The 22,025-nt window shown below is 47.3% G+C and overlaps 1 protein-coding gene across 1 annotated transcript; it reads right to left on the bottom strand.

Annotated features, from left to right (window-relative positions):
- Positions 1–1,753: 1,753 nt before the first annotated feature.
- Positions 1,754–20,533, bottom strand: LOC135388392 (uncharacterized). Its single transcript, XM_064617949.1, has 6 exons — positions 20,351–20,533; positions 20,014–20,064; positions 16,455–16,467; positions 16,324–16,400; positions 6,905–7,372; positions 1,754–1,963 (listed from the first exon to the last, which is right to left on the bottom strand). The coding sequence occupies exons 1-6, from the start codon at positions 20,484–20,486 to the stop codon at positions 1,818–1,820; spliced, it is 891 nt and encodes a 296-aa protein (XP_064474019.1). The 5' UTR covers positions 20,487–20,533; the 3' UTR covers positions 1,754–1,817.
- Positions 20,534–22,025: the final 1,492 nt, after the last annotated feature.

Genomic DNA, 22,025 nt, shown 5'->3' with positions numbered 1-22,025 from the left:
AACAAACTAAGACGTCCATCGGCCAAACTTTTTCTCAAGTGAGAGTATCCAAATGGCACTGAAAGCGTCACGCAACATTACATAAGGACTAGCATGAACCTTGAGTTAGCTCGAATTGCAGACTGTTGTGACTAGATTAAGTATTGCTCATGTGAGACCACTTCTGTCGTGGGAAGAGCCAGGATATTTTGAGCGACGATTGTGCAGTGTACTGGCTTGACACTTTAGCGCCAAAAATCTACAACGAACAACGGAAAGGTCATAAAAAAGAAAGTACAAGTATAACAAGAAATATCAGTAACATAAGTACTGTAACGAGTCCCTAAATTTGGAAGACAGATTCACGTGAGTGCAGTACTCGAGACCTCGTTAGGACACTTCACATCTCTACCTGCAATTCAGCCAGCTTGTTCTTCCATACCTTAACTCGGCACACTCAAATATTCCACATTTGTCTCTAGAAAAACGCTTTATCTGTCCGCGTTATCACGTATTGTAGCCTGTGACGAATGCCGCTGCTTTCTTTCCTTTTTCTTTCTTATTGATAAAGAAAAGCTTTCTGCGCGCGCGAGTGAACCACCCACGATTGAAATGCTCCGTTGTTTCATGATGTACCACTATTGCTTTTTTTCCTTACAATCTTGAGAACGAATAATACTTTCGAACTTGAACGAGGTTGAACAGCGCGAGAGCTCGCGGCTCGTGACGCCACGGTAGGCCATCCACCGACGCTGTTTGGTTTCTTAGTCAGCACGGTGCAAGGTTCCTCGTTTCACTGGAAGGCACGTGACTCGAAGCAGAAGAGCATCTCGGAGCACCACAAAAATTGTTCCGCAAGGCGCGCAGCGAGCGTCAGCGCATCCATGCAAACAATCTTACGTCACCGGGTGCCATTTCCGCGACCAAGCGCTCCCATGCATTGGATAGGCCGGTAAGCACACCAGTCCTTCTAGCTCACCATACGGCAAACTCGTAGCTAACAACATGCTGAGGGACAGGAACCGGAAGCGTACTCGGCACCAGCTCCCGTGGCTCAGTGGTTAGCATGCTGGCCGTGTCACGTCGAGACTGGGAGGTACCCGGGTTCGAATCCCGGTGCCGGCTGTGCTGTCTAGGGTTTTTCCTGGGTTTTCCTCAGACGCTTTCAGACATATGTCGGCACAGTTCCCTTAGAAGTCGGCCCAGGACGCACATTCCCCCAGGGCGTCAATCGTGACGTTGCCCACCTACGTGAGGCCGACAACGGCAAGCCCTTTCACCAGCCACCACCACCACCAAGCGTAGTCGGCTCTGTCTATAATCTTATGTATTACTGGCAGACCTGCGAATTGCTATATTAAAAATATGCATATTAGATTAATACACACATTATCCGCGCCTCCGATTAAATTATTTTTGTTTACCTTCGTAGTTTGCCCCCTCAACAGCCACGCTCGCATGTGTATCATGAAGGGCCCAGGGTTGCTAACACATATTTGGTATTTTTTCTCGGCTTCGCTACCATTTATATTTACCTTGGACATATTGCCAAGAGGTGCATGCGACGGAAAATTAAATAATAATAGGGAGTATTTTACACGTAGAAGGTGCACATGTCTTTCACATGCGTTCAGCTTTTGAGCTACATCTCCGTTTTACATTGATGAGTCATGGAATCAGTGTTTGCTGCCTGCACTCAAGGAGCACCCCTCAGTCGCTTCATTAGCTAGCGTAACCTCAAGTACACTAGTGAGCATAAATGTAAGCGACTACGTGTTGGGCAAGTAGGTTTTATCGAGAACATCTTGAAGTATTTCGTTCAGCAACCTCTCAGTCAGCTACCCATGTTCTGCTTTACGTAATGGAGGAGTGTGTAGCCTTTCTGGAACTTGGTGTCTTGACGCGTGTTGTGGACCTCCTCCCTTTGCACGTCGAACATTGCCCACCCTCGGAAGAAGCCGCACGACTGCTGGGCTTTGCACATCTGAAATGGGGCGTCGAGTAATGTTAGTGAAAACAACAGGAAGAAGGAAGAACAAGAAACCTGCATGTGCCACTAGGGCTGCTAAAATTTATCATATTCCCACTGGCTCACAATCACCCAAAAAAGTCACCCACGCTGCAGAGGGTCCGAAAGAATGAACATCGTGGAGTGTTATACCGTGCGAGTCTGTCTGCTATTGGCCACGTGTTTCCACATTTTGCTGCTCATTCATGCAATATGCTCACGCGGTGCGAATGCAGTACTCTAGTAGTAGTACCGATACCCATAGTACGTTGGCTGGTGGCTTTTCTACTTGTGCGGTGCAAATCTCGAACCGCATACTCCGTTATTAATGTAAAAACTAAATTGTAATGGATAATAAGATGACAGCTAGACGACGACAATAAACTCTCACTGCCAGATCAGGCTATGTCATTATCGGCCCTCCTGCTAACATGACGACAGCATGCCGTGTGTTATTCACGTCTCTTTGTGTGTAGTTGCATTAAATTTGTTGCTTAACCCGTTAATGACGGTAAAACACCGGGCTCAAGTCAGTTCCTCACGAGGAGCTTTTTCCTAACCATGTGTTCCTAGAAGTTTTTACGCATGCCAGACGCGTCTGCTGCCGAGCGTTCCACTACCGAAGCATAAGTTTGGCAAGCCCGGCGTGTTTGGATGAAGCAAACTCCAGACTGCTGCACGAAGCGCAGTACTGATGACACGCTTTCAAGCACATGAACCTCGCAGTAGTGACAGCATTGTACGAACATGCATTGTATTGCGCGCAGAATATAATTAACAAATGAAGAAGAACAGTCTCAGCTCTTGTCCTTAGTTCCTTAATGATAAAGTAAATGAACAATTCGGGGATTTGAACACCTCAAATGGAGTTAAGGTATTTTGCCCTTACGACAATGCATCGATTAGTCAACACAAAGAATGGGAATGATAGCATTCGAGGCAACCTGACTCCCAGACCGGACCCATTACTAGTGTACCGTACTACAGTACGATACCTTAAATGCACTGTACAGTGAAATGCAACCACGCTATTTTTATGTACCACCAGGCAGAACTTGTCTTCGTCGTTCGCAAACAATTACGTCCCTATTTTTCACATTTTTCATAATGGCGAAACTTGTGGAGGCCACCCGGGGTTGGCGGACAGGTATCATGTGACATTAAAGTACCAATTACTATGGAACATGTTTTGGAAAAAGTGCCAGCAGGTACTGATTAGTTCGGTTCAAATCACGGTTTCGACAGTTGCAACCTGTACGAATGTCATGCGTCTCGACACTGATCTCTATAGTAATAGGCTGGATAGCGGACTGAGGGTGCAACCGTACGGTCACCGGCTGCCCGTCTTGGGAAGCTCAAAACATTGCCGTCCGCGACTGCAGGTGCATATTCTGCATGCGCCTTTGCGTAGCATTTTTATGTTGTCATGCCCGCCTGCTGTGGTTATGGGTGTACTGCCCGTACTGGCAAGACACCGGGAACGACATTTCACAAGTGACTTTGTTTTACAAAGAAATGTGATTTATTAGTCCACGAGCGAGGCGTCAAAACGTTGCTGTTGAAGCATGTGCTCGACAGTTTGTGACTCGTATCTCAAGATCTAAACGTGAAACTTTAAGCAGTACGTTATCTGGATAGAGTCATTGTGATAGTCCAGACTTCCCGCAGTTCACTGGTATGGTCTCAGCACGCAGCAGGCGTTGAAGTGCGCTTGTCAGATGTGGGATCTACCGCTGAGTTTGGCGATCACGGTATCGCCGATTGCTTGCCCGGATCAGCCTTGTCATACCTGCCGCAATTCATGGCATAGATTGTTCAATGCAGGTTCCCTCACAGCCGCCCAGATCTTTTAAAAAAGTGGGTGGATGGGTGCTGGACTGCACAGTGCTGGAGTCCACTCATATACTTGCTGTAACCTCTGCAGCAGCAGCAGCGGCCTCCACTGACGAGATCGATCTCCTTACATCACGTTATTTTGGCGTCACTGACAAGGAGCAGCTCAAGGACCATGGTTATGGGGTAGGTCCAGACTTAGGACGACTGACAGCCCTTGTGGAGGACGTCGTGGGGTACATAGCAGGCTATGTCGTCAAGATAGTTACAAAATGATCTCATGTGCAGACTGCATTCACGCCTTGACTGATGTTGCGCCCCAAAGTGCACTACTGCTACGAAAGTCGCGTGCTGGGCTTATCATGCCATCCGACAGTGTTGTCACCATCTGCAAAATTGCCGAGAAGCTGGTTGGGCAGATACTTAGCATCTACGATTGGTCTTTACCTCCTCATGCTGAGGTTGGGGAGCTTCTAACGAGGCCAGTCTTGCAACATATCTCATCAACATCACTGCTGCCAGCATCTTCCCCAGTTTGCGACAACATATGTTTGAATGCAGCCCAAATGAAAACCATGTGATCCGTCTGTTCAAAGAAGTTTCCCAGTGCTACAGCAGGATCAGACTGTACCACGTTGCCAAGGAATATACAGAGGAGGTGACAGCCAGGCCTCATCTGCGAATGAAATTGTCAAGGTTGATGGTATTCAACAGCCAGTAATGCACTCTGCTGACTTACTTGGTTGACTGCTTCAAACTTGCCTTTCCAACTGGACTTTTGATACTTTGGTGTTGGAGCTTTCACCACAAGACCTTGCTACTTAGCCTTTTTACTACATATTCACTCTACTAACCCTAGTCATTTTGAACTATCCTTACCGCCATTTACCTTCCTAGTGCACATTTTTCTAGCCGATATGTTTTTACCGACATATAGCCTTTATATCACATCCTTAATCTCATTCTAGACCTTTCGAGGTACTTTACTGTCGTTCGGCCTCTCATGTCGCACCTAGTTATATCGAAACTCCCTGCGCGTAACATAATGTTTATGCCCAAGCATTCATAGGCATATTAAGGTAGTTTCATAAACAAACGTGCCAAATATTGCTGAATGCCACGACTCAATTCTGAGAGTACTGCTCCCTAGCATTCCAGACCCCCGAGGAGAAAGGAAATGGAAGAAACACGAGAAGCAACACGCGCACACGCTGACTGACCAGGAAGGAAATGTAACATAACGAATATAACACCACACAAAACCAGCAAATCACATAAGAGAAGTTCAATGTACAAAACTGGAACGACACGCGCTCACACGAGTACAAAATAGACAGGAAATAACATGTACGTGACGGGATTTCACACAAAGAACCCAATCACGAGAGATTTCTGCAGCGACCCGTGGCAAAAGTTTAGCGAAGCAGCTAGGGAAGCGCTCGGAAACAGCAAAACATGTCACAGCTTACATGCATTCCTATGGGCTGTAATCGCGCTTTTGAGCACAGCAGTATGGCGGCCGGTTGGCGTACCCTTACCCGCAATACCCTCACCCATCTGCTATCCAGCCTTCTATAGAGATCAGTGCGTCTGGAGCTGTCTCCAACCGTGCACCAACCACATTTGTTGTGCCATGTAGTTGATGTCACTCCGCGTCGTTTGCTCAGACTGCTCCTCCGTCATTATCCATGTCCCGGCGTAAATACAGTGACCACAGAGTGCAAGCCGCTTTTTTCGCTGCCGCGTACAGTACTTCGCACCCAGATACTTAGCACAAATCTCTGTCTTACGTTGTAATGTTCCGTAATGCAGCGAATCGTGCATCTTCGACGCTTCGACGACCGCTGCCGGCCGTAGCCCGTTCTACTGGTTAATGCAGTTGCTTTAGTTCTCAGTAGATGGCGCGGGAGTCTCCTCAGGACGTTATATGTATGCGGCATCCAAGTTACAAGCTTTCAGAAAAGGATACTTTTCATATGGGCTTACCATTCAGTTTACAGTTTCCTTAACTCACACTACCACTCGTTCTATCGCACACCATAGTTCAGTGCAAAATAGCAGTTGCAAGGACCGTTAGCGCTTCAACCGAAGTGCCTCAGATCAACGTGACTGGGCATGACCACATCCTGAGCGATCATGTATCGGAGTTAACTTGAACACCGCTCGAGCCTGCGAAGCTGGAAGAGAGCCACCCTGGCAGCGCCTATCAGAAAGCAACGCAAAGCACCTTCATAACAAGCGTCACCCCTCTAAATGGAAATAGATGACCAAGATACCCTCCGCAGGCCGGAATGGCGTTCAAGTTAACTGTGATGCGAGCTACCGGCAATGAAGGGTAAGTTCCCTATTCTTTCTATCTCTTTACCAGCTCGCATTTTCGTAAGAAAAGCTCTCTCCGCCAATTTGTCCCCTTCGCCTGGGGGGTATGGTGGTAGAAGTGCAAGGGTGCACGCGAGCTGGCGCATTGTAAAAACGACGATGAAACCAGAGACACGGAACAGAAAACGCGTTTTGAGAACGCGTCGTGTTGTCTTTTTCTGTTCCTCGTCTCTGGTTTTATCGTCGTTTTTGGGCATGGTGGTGTTCTGTCGATTTATGGCAGTCTTGGAATAATCTTCTTTTAGGGGAACTCAAATTCAAAGATTTGTACGTTTCCTCTCACTCTCTCTCTCTCTCTCCCCATCGCGAGAAGCTCGACAATGCGGTGAGGCCTCGGATTGGTCCCCTCGAACGATTTCCCTCGATGATTAGGGAAATCGTCTGAGGATACCAATGACGGCCCGCTCTGCATTGCCAGTCTTGTTGAGGAGGAGAACAAAATGGTAAGCGCAAATTGCTGTTTCTTTCACCCATAAAGCATGAATAACGCAATGGACGAATCCTGTTCCGTTTGTATTTTAGGGCCCCCTATAAGCGTGCATTTTCTTACTCATAAATTTATAAGCGTGGGAATATTTCGCGATCCTCGCCCCTGTTTTGACACTGTCATTGGGATAGGCTTGAAGCTTGACGAGGCACAGATCAATGACACAATGTCATGACAAATTACATAGTATTTGGAGAAAAGACGAGAAACGATCTTACCCTGTTTGACTTGCATCGCTGTTAGTGTCGTACGTGGTAGTGTGGGTCTTTCCGTAGTTCTCAACGGCTTTCTTGTTAACATAGTTGATGTTGGAATCGCCTTTGTCGTTGTCACCCTTCTCCCCTTTGTTCTCAGGCGCATTTCAGTTGCTGTCGCTGGCAACCGCGTTGTTCTTTCCAACATCACCGTTTGAATCTCCCTTAGTGTTGGCCTTACAGTCCTCCGCGCTTTCGGTAATTCGTTGGCAACCGTAGCAAGTATGGTCGTTGCCGCCCCTCGTCTTGATGTAGGCGCGGAGACGCTCGTAGAGCGCTCTGACATTTGCCTTCTTGTAGTGCATGCGTCGGCGGCGATTTGTGTCGCTGGTGTGCTTCTGGTCTCAGGGGACGTAATTGTCGCCTCAACAATAGCAGCGGCGTCCGTAGCTTCAATGTTGTCATTTTCGTTGGCGCCGCTATTGAAAGTGGCTGTGTAAAGATTGTGGAAGGAAAAGTTTAAAGAAGTTGATCGCTCGTAATATTGGTTATGGCTATCCTGTTGAACCGTGCTGAGGAAAGATGATCACGATATAAGTGCCGGATCTTGTACTATGCCTCGTATGCACCATATCAAAAGCACCACAGGATCGGGCACATCTAGGCCCGGCAGTTTACGGGCTCAGGCCCGCTAGAGGCCCATTAATGTGAAACCCGAGCTCGGACAAGGCCCGCGAAAATAAAGCTTTGCTCATCCCGTCCCAATCCCCCGGCTGAGCCGGGCTGGGACTTTCGGGGAAGTGCAAGCCCGTGCACTGCTCTAGTAGTCACCACCTAAAACAAGCAAGATCTCAAACACCAGTGCATAGTTGAAGCCAAGAATCAGTGGCCGCTCCTGAGGCTTAACTACTGTCCCATAAGACATACACCGTATAATATCTGATGTACAACGCGCACCCTCGAAATTGAACGGAATTTGAAAAATGAATTTGAACCGGCTATTTCATGAAGGTCCCCCGAAGCAGGTCGTGCTATGGAAACGTTTGCTTCTCAATTCTTTTACAAGGTTTATTTTCCTTTACATTTTACTACGGACGCTTTCGGAGCCTCTGTTTTACCGATGAAGAGCTTCAGCGAAAAATGTTCCACGAAAAACCGGCCTCGACACTTTTTGATTTTTAGAGTAATTAACTGGTTTCAGTTTTCATATTTCTTGCGCGAAGCAGGGTACCAACGCCTAGTTTCGCTCAGAATGAGGCTACGAATAACGTGTTCGTCCACTTGGTCCACACGCGGTGGTAACGGAAGATAAGGAATGGACAGAAGAGACACCTCGGTGCATTCGTCATCATCACTATAAAGCCGCGCTCTGCCGCGCTCTGCGGCGCTTCCCTATCTTCCGTCACCCTCGTGTGTGACCCAGGTGGATTTCCACGTTTTGTGTTTCGTCTCTCCGTTTGCTTCGCCGCAGTAGCTATTCACCCTTTCACCATTGACAAACAGAAGGCAAACCGGAAGTCGTCCTAGGTTCCAAGCGTGAGCAGCTGCATGGGACGCCACGCCCGTGTCACTCATTTCAGTTAAATCCGTTCACTGTTTACAAGTAGTGAAAGTGTTTAACTCAAATGAGTGACAGGACGTGGCGCAACATGCAGCCGCTGACGCTGGGAGCCCTAGACAACTTTCGGTTGTGCCTTCTGTTTATAAACAGTGAAAGGGTGGGTAGTGGCTGGAATGGGTAACATGAAGAAGCAAGCGCCCGCTCCGTTGTTGGCGTATGTAGAGTAGATGGAATAGGTGTTGCTGTTTCGGCGTTTAGAGGCCTCAAAAGCACCTGGAACCTCCCTTTCGTTTGTGGGCACTCAATAGGCACGCACATGTATTCAGGTAAGTAGGGAATAAGTAGCATTTCTCAACGTGAGCAACAGGAATTGACATCCTTACACATGGAATGTGTTTTGTGTCAGAGAGCCGGTGAAGGTACAGGTGAATATGTTGAGGCGAAGTCACACACTTTGCTTGCTACTATGGGAGTGTTACCAGCAATAACCAAAATTTATGCCACTGAACACGCAAATCATATAAAGTTAGCCCTCATAAGGTGAACACCGGCCATCTCGTCCGATCTCCAGAGAGGCCAGGCCCCAGGCAAAGAGAGCTGGCCCCATATACAGCATCAGGTCAGGGTGTGCGGCCGGCGCCTTGCCTTCACCTCCTGATGCGCCTGCTTACAAGCATGTGAGCCATTCGAGGCATCCAAATACATGTTTTCTTTTTCTCCATATTATTTTTTTGCCAACATTAACATCTTGTTTTCTTTTTGCTCACTCGTACTGGTTACTACTATCGTGCCGCAGTGAAATAGAACACGTAATTGGCAGCAAGATAGCTGAGCGAAAGAGCGCGCCAGTACGTTGCCCCGCGCAAGAAGTAAACAGAAACCGATTCATCACTCTAAGAATAACAAAGGGCCGTATTGGCAACCAACCCTGAGGGTTCCCTATGTAAGCCCTGAGGGAAAAGAATTCCGTTTCCCAAAGTGCCCGTATCCGCAACGGCGCGCGCCAGCCAAGTTAGCTCGAGGGCCGTATATCCAAACCACCCCTGACTTAGCCCTGAAGGGACCCTGGGCAGCGGGTGCGCTGAGGGCGAACATCCTCTCAAGGAAACAAGCGCTTCTCAAACTTAAACGTGCACGCCTTCAGACAAGGGCTGCGCGTCGGGAAGCTCGAAGGCGATCCGGCACGATTCCTCGTAGAATGAAGAAAAAACGCATGCGCTGGGCCGCGCTTCGTTTCCGCTTCCGACGGCTGTCGTCTGCTACTTTGGCATAGCTTGTTCTGCTTGCGTTTGGCTTGCAGACTTCATGTCAATCCAGTGTTCCGATGACTCCACGGGCACAACACAGTGCAGAGGAGCGGGATACTCATTTAGAACCGATTGATGAGCATAAAGGGGTCTCTGAAAACAAAAAATCGGACAGCGCATCACTCGGCGCGAAAGCGACCTGGGCGCAATTAGCCAGGGTGTTTAACGCCCAGGGAAGAGCGTCTGAGAGGACCGTAGGGTAATCAAAGGGGCTTATAGAAAACATAAAAGCCAAAAGCAAAGAAGGACAAAGCGGTAGATGAGCAATCCTGGGGAGGCACCGGCGGCGGCGCGGCAAGCTTCTCCTGCGACCCAATATCGGAGAGGGCATTGCAGGCGATGCCACATCTGAACTTTTGCATACCGAATAGGTAAGGAAGATTTATTTATTTATTTAACAATACTGTTGGTCCCTAGTGGGACCGTCACAGGAAGGGGGAAACACAACACATTAAGATAGATAAACATTTGAAATACGCTATAGTAACGCTCTATCCCGACAACATGTCAATAAAAGATGATAATCTAGGTGCAAATACCGTACCAAATGGCAAAACGTTCGAGTAATGAATCCTACGGGGGGAAAGGGAGAACTTCAAACAATCGACGCTGGAATGAGGCTCTCTTAACTTTACTGAGCGAGAAGAACGAGGGGAGCTGGCTGTTGATAATGAAATATAACTATAACGTGGCCCACAATTAAGGTTTTCCATTATTTGCTTTATAATTTGTTTAAATGTTGCGTACTGCGGATATTATTTGCACTAAAAAAGCAAGATCGTAACAATAGCTGGATGGCCGGAAAGTGCAGCAACGATTGTCCAAAGCTCCTCCTGACGTCCAGTAGTCGGTAGAGTTCATGAACAGACGACTTCGATAAACGGTGTCTTTCTTTGAATTCATTAATAATAATTGGGTGTTTACGTCGCGAGACAACTGAGATCATGAGCGACGCCACAGCGGTCGGTCTGTGGATTGCTTTTGCCCACCTGAGGGTTCTTTAACGTGCGACGAAAGCTCGTCACACGGCACCCCATATTTAACGTCCCTCGCGGAAGACGGCGTGTCTAAGCAACTTGTACCCTGCCACCAAGTTGCTGGCGTCCTCGGCCGGGTTCGAACCCGCGATCTCGGGACCAGAAGGCGAACACGCTACCGACTGAGCCACCGAGGCCGGTCTCTCTTTGAATTCACATTCGTCGTACTGCTCAAGGAGTCTTCCCAGTTCCGAATTCGTCTCACCTCAGAACAGGGGCAACACCGTGACGGTAACTCGACGCGAGTTAAAGCGCCCATGTCCTCCATGTTTAGTTCGGGGCGAGAGTCCCTCAGAGATCGCACAGGGACTCGAGAACTCACCACCAAGACAACACAATCACATCCCCTGGTCGTCCCAAGGAGATCGCAGCGGGACGTTTGGGAGATCCATGGAATATCCCACTATCGCCGCGAGACGCTTCAGGGACGTCCCGTTGTCCACCGATTGACGTCCCAAAGCTTTTCCCATGGATATTTATTGGACGTGGCATGGATGAGTACGGGAAAAAGGGGGATTTTACAGCTGCGGTGGCTGTGGATGCTTACGATTGATAAATATGCTGACACCGGACTGTTTATTGTTGCTGCAACATATCCACTATGTACCACATTTCGTGAAGAGAGTTCTTGTAGGCATGAAGCCCACTGGAACACCTGCGTGAGAATCAGCCCTGCTCCGAAATTGTAGTGCTTTTTGCAGAACTCGGATGATGCAGGTAATTGACAACTGGAAGTAATCTAGAGACACACAAATTGGTACTAAACATTGATTGCGACTGGCAGGTACCGAACAGTAGCAATATATCAAATAGTCGTACAAAAATTTCAACAGCATACACATCTTAGGTGGCACCACTGTGACACAACTTTTTTGCAGAAAATAATAAGTAGCGCACAGCACGAATGTAACGAGAAAGGCCTAGATGCCCTTGATCGGGTGTGGCTGTTTCCACTTTGTCTCGAATAAGGCAGAGCCAGCACTTACGCAAACACAAATTTCATCGAGCACGCCTCGCCAAGTGAAGGCATTGCGGCTACCAATTTTGTTTAGAAATCTTCAGAAATAAAAGCAGTGATTTTGATTGGAATAGTGTGCTATGGCCATCGGCGTCCGAATTCGTCAAGAAAAACGTTACCTTTGCTTGGCAATTGGTTGATTGCCAAGCAGAGGTTGGTTCAATCAGCAAAATTAGCTTAATTAATGCGTGACGCGAATGCAAACTGACTCAATCTGTGGCAAAAGTCTATGTGTGTGTATTCCAAGTAGTTTCACAATTTTCTTAAGTAAAACCTATTTTTAGAAATTCAATGACACTTTCTCACCGGACACTCTGCATAGTTCTAAAGAAATACCACAACCATGTCTCACGATGTCTTTCTGTCGTTACGCTCCTTGGCATGACATACCTAAGACTTGACGTGCCATTCGATTTCGCTGTCTGTAGTTTTTTTTTAAACGATTGTTTCCTCTGATGCAGCCTAAAAACAGAGTTTCATTTGGCTCGTAAGTAGAACTTCAGGACAGCATACATATCAAGAGGAGTGTAAGCATATGGTCACCAGTATTGCAGCCCAACAAAAGTGGAGTGTCAGTCATCTTTATTCAGAGAATGCTGTATACAAGTGATAACCTAGAACGGCACTAAAGTACAGCAAAAGTCGGACGAAAGGAGCTCGAGTATCTCAATACACTAACCTCGTAGAATTAATGCATGGTGTAAAAACTGACAAAATGTAAATTTAAACAAAACAATTTCCTGTACAGCTAGTAGTGAGGCTAACTGGCAACGGCTTGTCGGTTACATCCCAGCCAGACCAAGCAGGGTTCCTTCGCTGCAGTGCAAAAATTTCCATTTACCTGCTAGAGAATTGCTGTATAAGACTAGTGTGAAGTCAGTGCTATAACCAATAATAACACCACCAGGAGAGCACGAGATCAGACAGTACAGAACTCAGTGCCTCCTTTTGTCATGGAAAAGTACGGGATCAATTTTAGAAAAAATGTACATATAAAAGCTGTTGAAGTGCGAGACCCTTGAAGATCGGTGGCCTAAACTACACTTGGTTAATGTAGTGGTCACATACTTGCACACGCAGGGACAGGTACTTGTTCGTTGGATATCAGCACATTTTTATCATCCATGTATGCCATGGGCATTTTTCAGAACACAGTATTTTTCAACCACAGCCAGAAAGTAGGCTCTGTAACCTGCTTCCGCAGCGAGAACCATAGAGTATGTGAACTTACTTTTCATGATCAAATAATAATAATAAATAAATAAACTTACGAAATATGGCCTCGCAGCAGAGAAGGTCCCAGAACGCTTTTTCCCATTTGTTCCCCCCCCCCAGCTGAATGCCGTTGCGACTTCGTCTGACATCAACGCTCTTACGATTCTATCTATGTGTGGCATCCCTGGGATTGATACCTGCATACTTATGCAGAGTTTCTGTCTGCAATAGCAATATAGTTAGTTGTCAGTGAAAACCTTTCCTTTGTAACACGACCCCTGTCGGTTTCTCCTGTTTCTGATATGAAATGATATGACAATAATTGCAGGTCTCTCGAAAGGTCTCTTTATGCTCCATGAGGGTCGCTCACCCCAAAGCAAACATGGAGGACATGTGCGGTTTCATAAATCGCGCCGAGCGATTCAAGCGTTACTCCCATGATGTTGTTCCCGTACTAACGATGCGATGAATTCGGGACAAGGAACACTTCCTTGAGAGGTACGACGAACGTGAATTCAAAGGAGGATACTCTACCGACTACTGCACGTCGAGAGGAGCATCGACAATTAACGCTGCCCTTTTCCGCCCATCCAGCAATTCTTACGATCTTGCCCTTTTCATAGATATCATCCCTCCAACACGCAACAGTTGTACAACTTTTACTTACCTATTCGGTATACAGGGGTTCAGGTTGAAATGAGCTATAATGCCCGCTCTGATATTGCACATCTGTCACTGTGTACTTTGTAAGTCACTTTAATTGCCCAACAGTCCTCTCAGACGCTAGTCACTGCATGTTAAACTTCCTTGCTAACTGCGCGAAGGCTTTCGAGCCGAGTGATGCACTGTCTCCTTTTTTCTCAATGACCCCTTTGTGCTACCAGCGTATCCAGCTCCAGTCCAAAATATTGTGCACGTAGAACCATCGGAAAAGTAGACTAGCATGAAGTTTGGAAGTCAAACATGAGCAGAACAGGCGATAGCAAAGTAGCAGACGACAGTCGTCGGAAGTTTAAATGAAGCACGGCCCTGCGCATGCGCTTCTGCTTCATTCTACGAGGAGTCGGGTTGAATCCCCTTCGAGCCTGTCGACGCACAACCCTTGTGTGAGGGCGCGCACGTTTACGTTCGAGAAACGCACGCCTCCTTGAGGGGATGTTCGCCCTCAGGAAGCCCGTAGCCCAGTGTCCCCTGAGGGTGAAGTTGCAGGTGGTTTGGGAATACGCCCCAAAGTGTCGACGCGGATTATTTTACAGCGACAGCTGTATGAGGGAACGTTTGCCAAAGCTATGCATGGTTAGTGGCGTTTTATTCGGCGCGGGGTTCATTGCGCAGCAGCAAATCGGAGAGCAGATAAAAAAGGAAAAGAAAAGCGAGACGCGAGCGCAGTGCGCAGTTAGCGAACCAGTGGGGACAGGGAGCTGCACGCCGACCGCAGGTAGCGAGGTCGGCGCTCCGACTGGAGCGCGCGAACATAGCACATCGGACGATTAAGTGGCCCAAGGTGAATTGGGAGCACGAAGACAACATGACCTAACAGTGTGGAACGCAAATAGATTGCGAAGAGACAAAGCCAAGATGACTCGAAAGTTGGGGAACGCAAAGCCGAGGCTCCGAGTTCAAGAGACAAAGGTGAGAGAACGAACAAGTACGCAAACATGAAGCCGCGGTGCCATGAGATGTATACAGTCCTAGACCTCAGTACGGAACGAATGCATGTTCGCCGGAGTTCGTACTCGCCAACACAGAGTGTGCGGAGAAATTTCTGCATAACGTGGCTGGACATGTTTGTGATGTTCCCGACAGGCTGTGGTTTCGGACTGTCGTGGCGCCCGCACAAATTCTTGAGCGTGGACGATATAGCTATCGCTGTCACTTCGTCACACATGGATGCGAAAAGGCGTGAATTTCTTTCTTTCTGAACATCTTTTGGTAATGGATCGGCTCAGTAAGACGGATGACCCGAAAGTGTCCGAAGTAAAAGTTAGCCGGTTTAAGTAATTAATGAGCGTGCGCGTATGAGGGCTCACTGCTCAGTTCTTGATAGATTTCTCAGGAATGCTAACTCAAAAGAAAGCTTTTCGATAGTGCCATCTGTTTCCGAATCATTCAGCCAGGACCTTCGTGAAACACGCAGTAATCAAAGCCCGTGCCCCGATTGCAAGCAGTCTTCATAACATGCGTCACGGAAACAACGATTACACGAAGCCATTAATGCAAAGTCGTAGGGGACATGAACAATTGAAATATGGCTGCGAGTCATCGAGAAAGCCAGACGGTGGCGGGATTTGAACCACTCATCCTGTCGTTGTCTGCCTTTTTCGATGACTACCATATTTCAACGGTACATGATCCTACACACATTGAGGCTTGTGTTGTGTTTACCCTTTGTATGCTCCAGCCTCAGAACAATTACTTTCCATTGTAGGTGGATCTCGTCTTCTGTCTATCATGCGTTCGTTCTCGAATGTGTTGCTCACAGTGTCACAGTGAGCTCTCAGCATACGCGCTCACGCTAGTTGCTCAGGTGTCCAACAAGAGATAGTCCTATAACAGAGGCAGTATTGCAACTCTCGGAGCTCCTATGGAATGGCTGCTGCTTTCATCGGGACAGAAAATATAACATTGTTACAACGGATGTCGAATATAATTGAATTCGTCTGGTCACACCTGCGAAGCAAACATAGCTGGCTACATTTCCTCAGGCAGGTGAAACAGCAGCTCAGACTATGCTCGGTCAAACGGATTGCTACACACGATGGATACAGGGCATAAGGGATACAGCACCTTTATTGCAGTTTACTTCGCGTTGCATTTGGTCGTGGGACAGTCACGAGAGCACCACCAGATAGGACACAGCAGTTCAGTGTGTCTTGATTTCTCCTTGAGCTGGCTACTTACCGTTTCAAACTCAGCTAGAACGAGCGTTTCCTGACACCACCTTCTTCCCCAAAATGGGACAACCGAATTCTTCTTGTTAACATACGTTTTTATCAGTATTTCGTTTTTTTTTGTTTTTTTTTGCACTTCTGCCTGGGCTTTGCATTTCTGCATCATGTTGAAAGCGAGACACTGCAATTGTTCTGAGAGCACGGACGCTGTCAGTTACACACACAGAAAGGCCCAAGGGTTTGTTAGGATTGTGTAGGGTTCAAGAATAGTGCACTGAGTCTGTCTCCTGAATTCTTTTGTGTAGATATCATATTCTGCATTCAGCAATGCCTTACAGAGTTCAGGGTAAGTAGGACTGTCTGCAATCGAGAAGCTTGCACGAATTACATCAGTGGGTTAGAAAGTCTCCTTACCGATCACTGCAGCTACCGTCAGACACACCAGTATCAAAACCGGTGGGATGAGCAAAAGAAGCATCTTCTTGTATGTTCTGAAATGTCCTGTCCTATTGCAGTAAATGATAGGACGGCCGTTTTAAACTTACCCTTCGTCGTATCCTGTTGGAAGAGAAAAGTGAGATACAGGTGCTTGTAGGGTAGGCAAGGCGAGGTGTCGGTAAAACAGATGACGGTCCACAGATGATTATGTTGCGTTGTGCGATTTAACGCCTTTGTGAGAAGCAATGATTTAACATGATTTAACAATGATCTGCACAGTTTAGCATGTCTTATACAGGGTGTCTCAGATAAATCCACGGGCTGAATAATTCGGGAACGGCGCCTATCGGGAAACTTTCTTTTTTGTTACCATCTCTGAGATATCGTCCACCAGCCATGCAGTCTGAAATTAATGTGCGCACTTTCATTAATTAGCTAAAAATAAAAATCAATTACCCGGAAATGACAGCTTTCAAAGTACGCGTCCGACGGTAGCGCGACATCTACTACACCATTGGGTGGAAGTCAGAAAGAACGAATGGACATGATCCTGGCCTTCGGGAAATCTCAGAGGAACGCATCTTTGGCTGCAACAATTTACGCCCAGAGGTTTCCCGAGAGTCGCCACCCGGATCATAACACAATATTATCCGTCTACAGAAATCTTTCAACCTACGGCACCTTCGTCAAGGCCCATACGAGAGAGCCATCTGCGCGGAGCGAGCAGGTCACGTCCCGTGTTCCAAGTGTCCGTTCCACAGCAGCTGCCCTTGAAGTGAGCCGAGCGACAACATGGCGCATATTGACAAAGGCCGGTAGACATCCTTACCATCCCCACATAGATCAAGGACTCATTCAGGCTGACTACGACAGAAGAGCGGAATTCGCTAACTGGGCACTTGTCATGCTAGAGGACGATGAGGACTTTCTATCAAAAGTCATATGGACCGATGAAGCGGGATTTGGGCGCGACGCAAATGTCAACACCCAGGATCGGCACTACTGGGCTTCTACTAACCCATACTGGCTGCTGCATGGTAAGCACCAGTTACAGTGGTCATTTAATGTCTGGTGTGGCATTCATGGTGACCGCGTCATTGGCCCACACTTTTTTGACGGGCACCTAACTTCACATAGGTACGTCGGTGAAGTGCTCGGGAACGTTGTCCAAGACTACCTCGACGAAATGCCTTTGTCCGACCTACGCGGCGTCTGGTATCAGTACGACGGCGCCCCAGCTCATGCATCGCGGACGTCCTGCCTATGGTTAGACTCCGTTTTCGGAGACAAGTTGATAGGCGCAAGAGGTCCTGTTCCCTGGCCAGCCCGATCCCCTGACCTGACTCCTTTGGACTTTTTTTGTGGGGATACATAAAGGACAGAGTGTACGACACCGATCCAGCGACGCCGGAAAACTTGAGGCGAAGGATCGAGGAATGCTGCGCACAGATAACCGTTGAGCAGCTACGAGGAACCGTGGAGTCAATTGAAAAGCGGCTCCATATGTGCCTTGCCGCGGAAGGAAGGCATTTTGAACACGTCCTGTGATTTCTGTGCCGCAATAAATCAAATTTGTGTTTTCCTAATTTTGTAGTTTGAACTTAGGAGGTTGCGTTCATTATAAGTAAAGAACGAATCTTCATTGCGGTTGCAAGCACAAGAACACATCGTTGTGGTGCATAAGGAGCACATCGCTCTCTGCACTGTCACACCACCCTAGATACATCGTCCAACGGTCGCCTATGGAAATTCAGAGAATATGGCATTACAGAAGCGAAACCAAGTGGGGGAAATGGCATGATATACATAATTTCTCCTGCTTCGAGATTGAAAGTGAATAGAAGGTCAATTGGTCAGAAGGCTTGTTATTTCATGGTACCAAAGCTCAGGACAACAACAGAATCCCCGCTTCACTCCTTTGTTTTGCTTGTTTGTTTCGTGCGTACATTCTTTGTTTTGGCGATAAAAGCACGTTATCTCGACTACACGACGGCCCCATAGAGCGGACTGTACATCAATCAGATAAACAGGAAGGAAGGTTGTCGAAGCCGGTTCTGCGGCTGTTAACTTTTCTATCAGCACTCCCTGCTGCCAAACATGCGGAAGAGCACGTAATTCCGAGGCGGATAGCAATGTGAAAGAACTTGTGTTTGCGGTCCTACGCGAGGAAAATATGTAAACCGAAACTAATCAATTACTCGCGAAAATGACTAGGCCCGACGATTTTTTTTTCTCTGAGGGGTATGTACTCAAGATCCCCAATGGTGTAGTAGATGTCGCGCTACCGTCGGACGCGTACTTTGAAAGCTGTCATTTCCGGGTAATTGATTTTTATTTTTAGCTAATTAATGAAAGTGCGCACATCAATTTCACACTGCATGGCTGGTGGACGATATCTCAGAGATGGTAACAAAAAAGAAAGTTTCCCGATAGATGGCGCCGTTCCCGAATTATTCAGCCCGGGGATTTATCTGAGACACCCTATATATGCAATGTAGCATTGTTCGCTCATGAACTAATTGACGCATGTATCTGATACTGTCAATCAAACAACGAACTCAAGGGGAACGTTTGAGTACTTCCAGTATGCACAAAATAGTGTACCATACAAATATTTCCGAGCTCGGAAACACTTGGTCTGCAAGTATTCTAACGTGGCCACCACCGAGTACCAGTGGACGGCTTCCTTGACTGAAGTGAACATGACGTCACAACCCTCCGCTACCGATCTGTGCAGCAGGGTTGCAGAAAGTTGGGGCCTCCTCAACTCTAAGGTGACGGGAGTAAGATTTTCCATGGCAGGGCAAAAACGTCAATTCCGCTTCACTACATTTTTCGCTCAGTGAAGGTTATTCCCAAGTTATCAGCGTTGAATAAAAAACGCACACAAGGACAGAACTGCCGCCTCGAGCTTACGGTCTTGCACTATACTACTCACGTGATATGTTACTCACGCTGACATAACATGTCGCTCGGACGGTAATGGGTAGAAAAACAAGACTCCACCTGCGAGGTAACACTTTATTCTCCATTTCCTTGCAGGCAAGCAAGTTATGGGAGACGTTGTGCGTAACAAAAGGCATTTTGTTCCGCCTCTGTGGAGAGGAGGAGGACTAGTTCTCAGCAACCAAAAGATTAATCATGTAATATCTTATTAATGTGAATCTTAGCCCGCAAACTCGTACAATTAAACCAAATATGGTTACCGACTTCGCGTGTGATTTTGCGCATAGTTGTGCGGATAGCAACCTGCCATTTGGACTAGGACATATATGGTGCACAGTGACGAATGAGTATTTAAATCTTGGTATCGAATACCTGCAATGGGGTAGAGTGTCTCCCCTGGCGATGAAACTCCCCAAACATCATTTCCCATTAAAGATGTTGTATTGAATACTTCTGGTACGCTACATGTTCTAAGAGAACGCTATAGCTAGAGGTGTGGACATTTTGATGATTTACCTTCATAACGCGAGGAAAAGAAGAATAATCGCCCAGTGGCCACTGTTAATTCAAAGCGAAAGCTCATGGTTGTTTGTGGGTTTGTGGGACTGGCCAAAATTTGGAGAGTGGCTTCAGCAGAAACTAGCTGATTCTGGCAACAGAGGCCAAAGAATGCAACCCCTTGTAAGGCAAACACAATCCTGCACGCGTAAACACACTTACGTGGGTGGTGACCTTTCTTCGCTTCATCGGCGATTTCAGATTGTATTTGGCCTGAAGCAAGCAGGAAGAAACGTATGGACTGTTTGTTCTTGATAGTGAGTAAGGAGATAACGCACGCAAACCTACGCAACAACTAATAGTGAGTTTCAGTATAGCGTACGCTGTCACTGTTGCGCGCGTAAGGGATAGCGTGACGGTGGTGTAATTTTTCTCCGCAATGCGCAAAGCTCTGCTTCTCTCTTGGGCGCACGCAGAACCACAAACGCTATACCATACGTACGCATAGGCGACAGTGTAGGTTATACTAAAACTCCCTTTTATCGAGAAGGGAGCTTACGCATGATGGTTCCAAGACAGACAGCTGCAGAAATCTTCTTCCTCTGTCTCTCAAAGCACCAAGAGCGCACGTGGCATCCTTCACTTCGTTCTTCCTTATTGTTGTATCCGTACTTAAGCACAGAAACCATTGTCATACGGAATGACTTTATTCCACAGCCAATAAAACACGCAACGAGCACTGACAGCGAGCAGGGCAGGCAGACGAATAACATCCGCTTATCTGTCCGCTTTTATATCGTTCGCCGTCAGAACCAACCAATGGGGGGGGGGGGGATATGTTTATTAAGAGAAAAAGGGGACCAACCAACCAACCAACCAATGGGACTGGAAGTAAGCAAGTGCACACGCGCGTCAAGGCTATCACTGATAACATAGCAACCACACCACTCTGAGACCACAACACTTCCTCCCTCTTTAAGGTAATGCACAAGTAACAACCAAATGGATATCACCACAGTTATATAGAAAAACACTTCCAACTGTAGTCTAGCAACATCTTTATACAATATACACATTCATAACGCAATTCTCTCAACAAGTTACACTGGGCCTCGACCACACTAATGAATACGTGTATCGGTCCGGTTGCTTGAGAATCCTCGTACCACGTCTTAATTGGACCCTTGGCGGATTAGGTACATCATCGGAACTTCAACTAGGTATTGGCCATGAGAAGGGCATATGCTTGTCACGTCAGTGGTTACAGGCACGGATCAAAGGTGGTCCAGACGAACGAACATAACTTTTTCCTTGAACTTCTACAAGAAAGGTGACGTGGGACTTTACTTTTGTTACCCTCCCCGGAAGCCAGTTTACATCCTCGCTGCGAACCGTTTTGACGAACACTTTATCGCCAACAGAGTACTGCTCGCTGATATTCCCGCGTCTCTTATCAGCCCTGGTCTTGATGGCTCGCATGTTTGCCTTCATGGTAGACGCTAGGTCAGGCTTCAGTTGATCTAATCTGGTACGGACTTTACGACACAGAAACAACTCGCATGACGATTGATTCGTAAACGTGTTTGGCGTGTTCCTGTAAGCGAATAAAAAGTTGTCCACACGATGTTGCAGCGAACGCCGACAATTTGCGTCGCGATCCGCTAACGTGTCCTTCAGTAGGGCCTTCTTGGGGGTCTGAACTGCTCGCTCAGCAGCGCCATTAGTGGCAGGATGATAGGGAGGGGTTAATGTGTGTTTTACACAATTCGAACGAAGGAAATGCGCAAACTCGGTAGAAATAAATTGGGGTCCCTTATCTGAAACAGCTTCCGGAGGCAGTCCATAGGTAGCAAAAATGGAACGAAGTTCTTCTAGGTCTTCTCCGCACTGGTGCTGTTCATCACGCGTACTTCTAACCATTTCGAATGCGAATCGATTACTACCAAAAGTACTTCCCCCTGTGCGCAGTTTATGTACACGCGATCCCACGGTGCAGTGCACCAGGACCACGGTTGTAGCAGGACCGCTGGAAGTGCCGGTCGCACACTTTGACATATTTGACAGTTCCGCACGGTCCTCTCCACATCTTTATCGATTTCGGGCCACCACACGGTGGAACGTGCGAGAGCTTTCATTTTAGTTACACCGGGATGTTCCTCATGCAACAGGTCGAGAACATAATCTTGCAACGCCTTTGGAACCATAACTCTATTGTTCCAAACAATACAATTCAC

This window comes from Ornithodoros turicata, chromosome 3, assembly GCF_037126465.1.
Source record: "Ornithodoros turicata isolate Travis chromosome 3, ASM3712646v1, whole genome shotgun sequence".
Classification (NCBI taxonomy): Eukaryota; Metazoa; Arthropoda; class Arachnida; order Ixodida; family Argasidae; genus Ornithodoros; species Ornithodoros turicata.
This window is presented reverse-complemented; position numbering and strand designations above follow the sequence as displayed.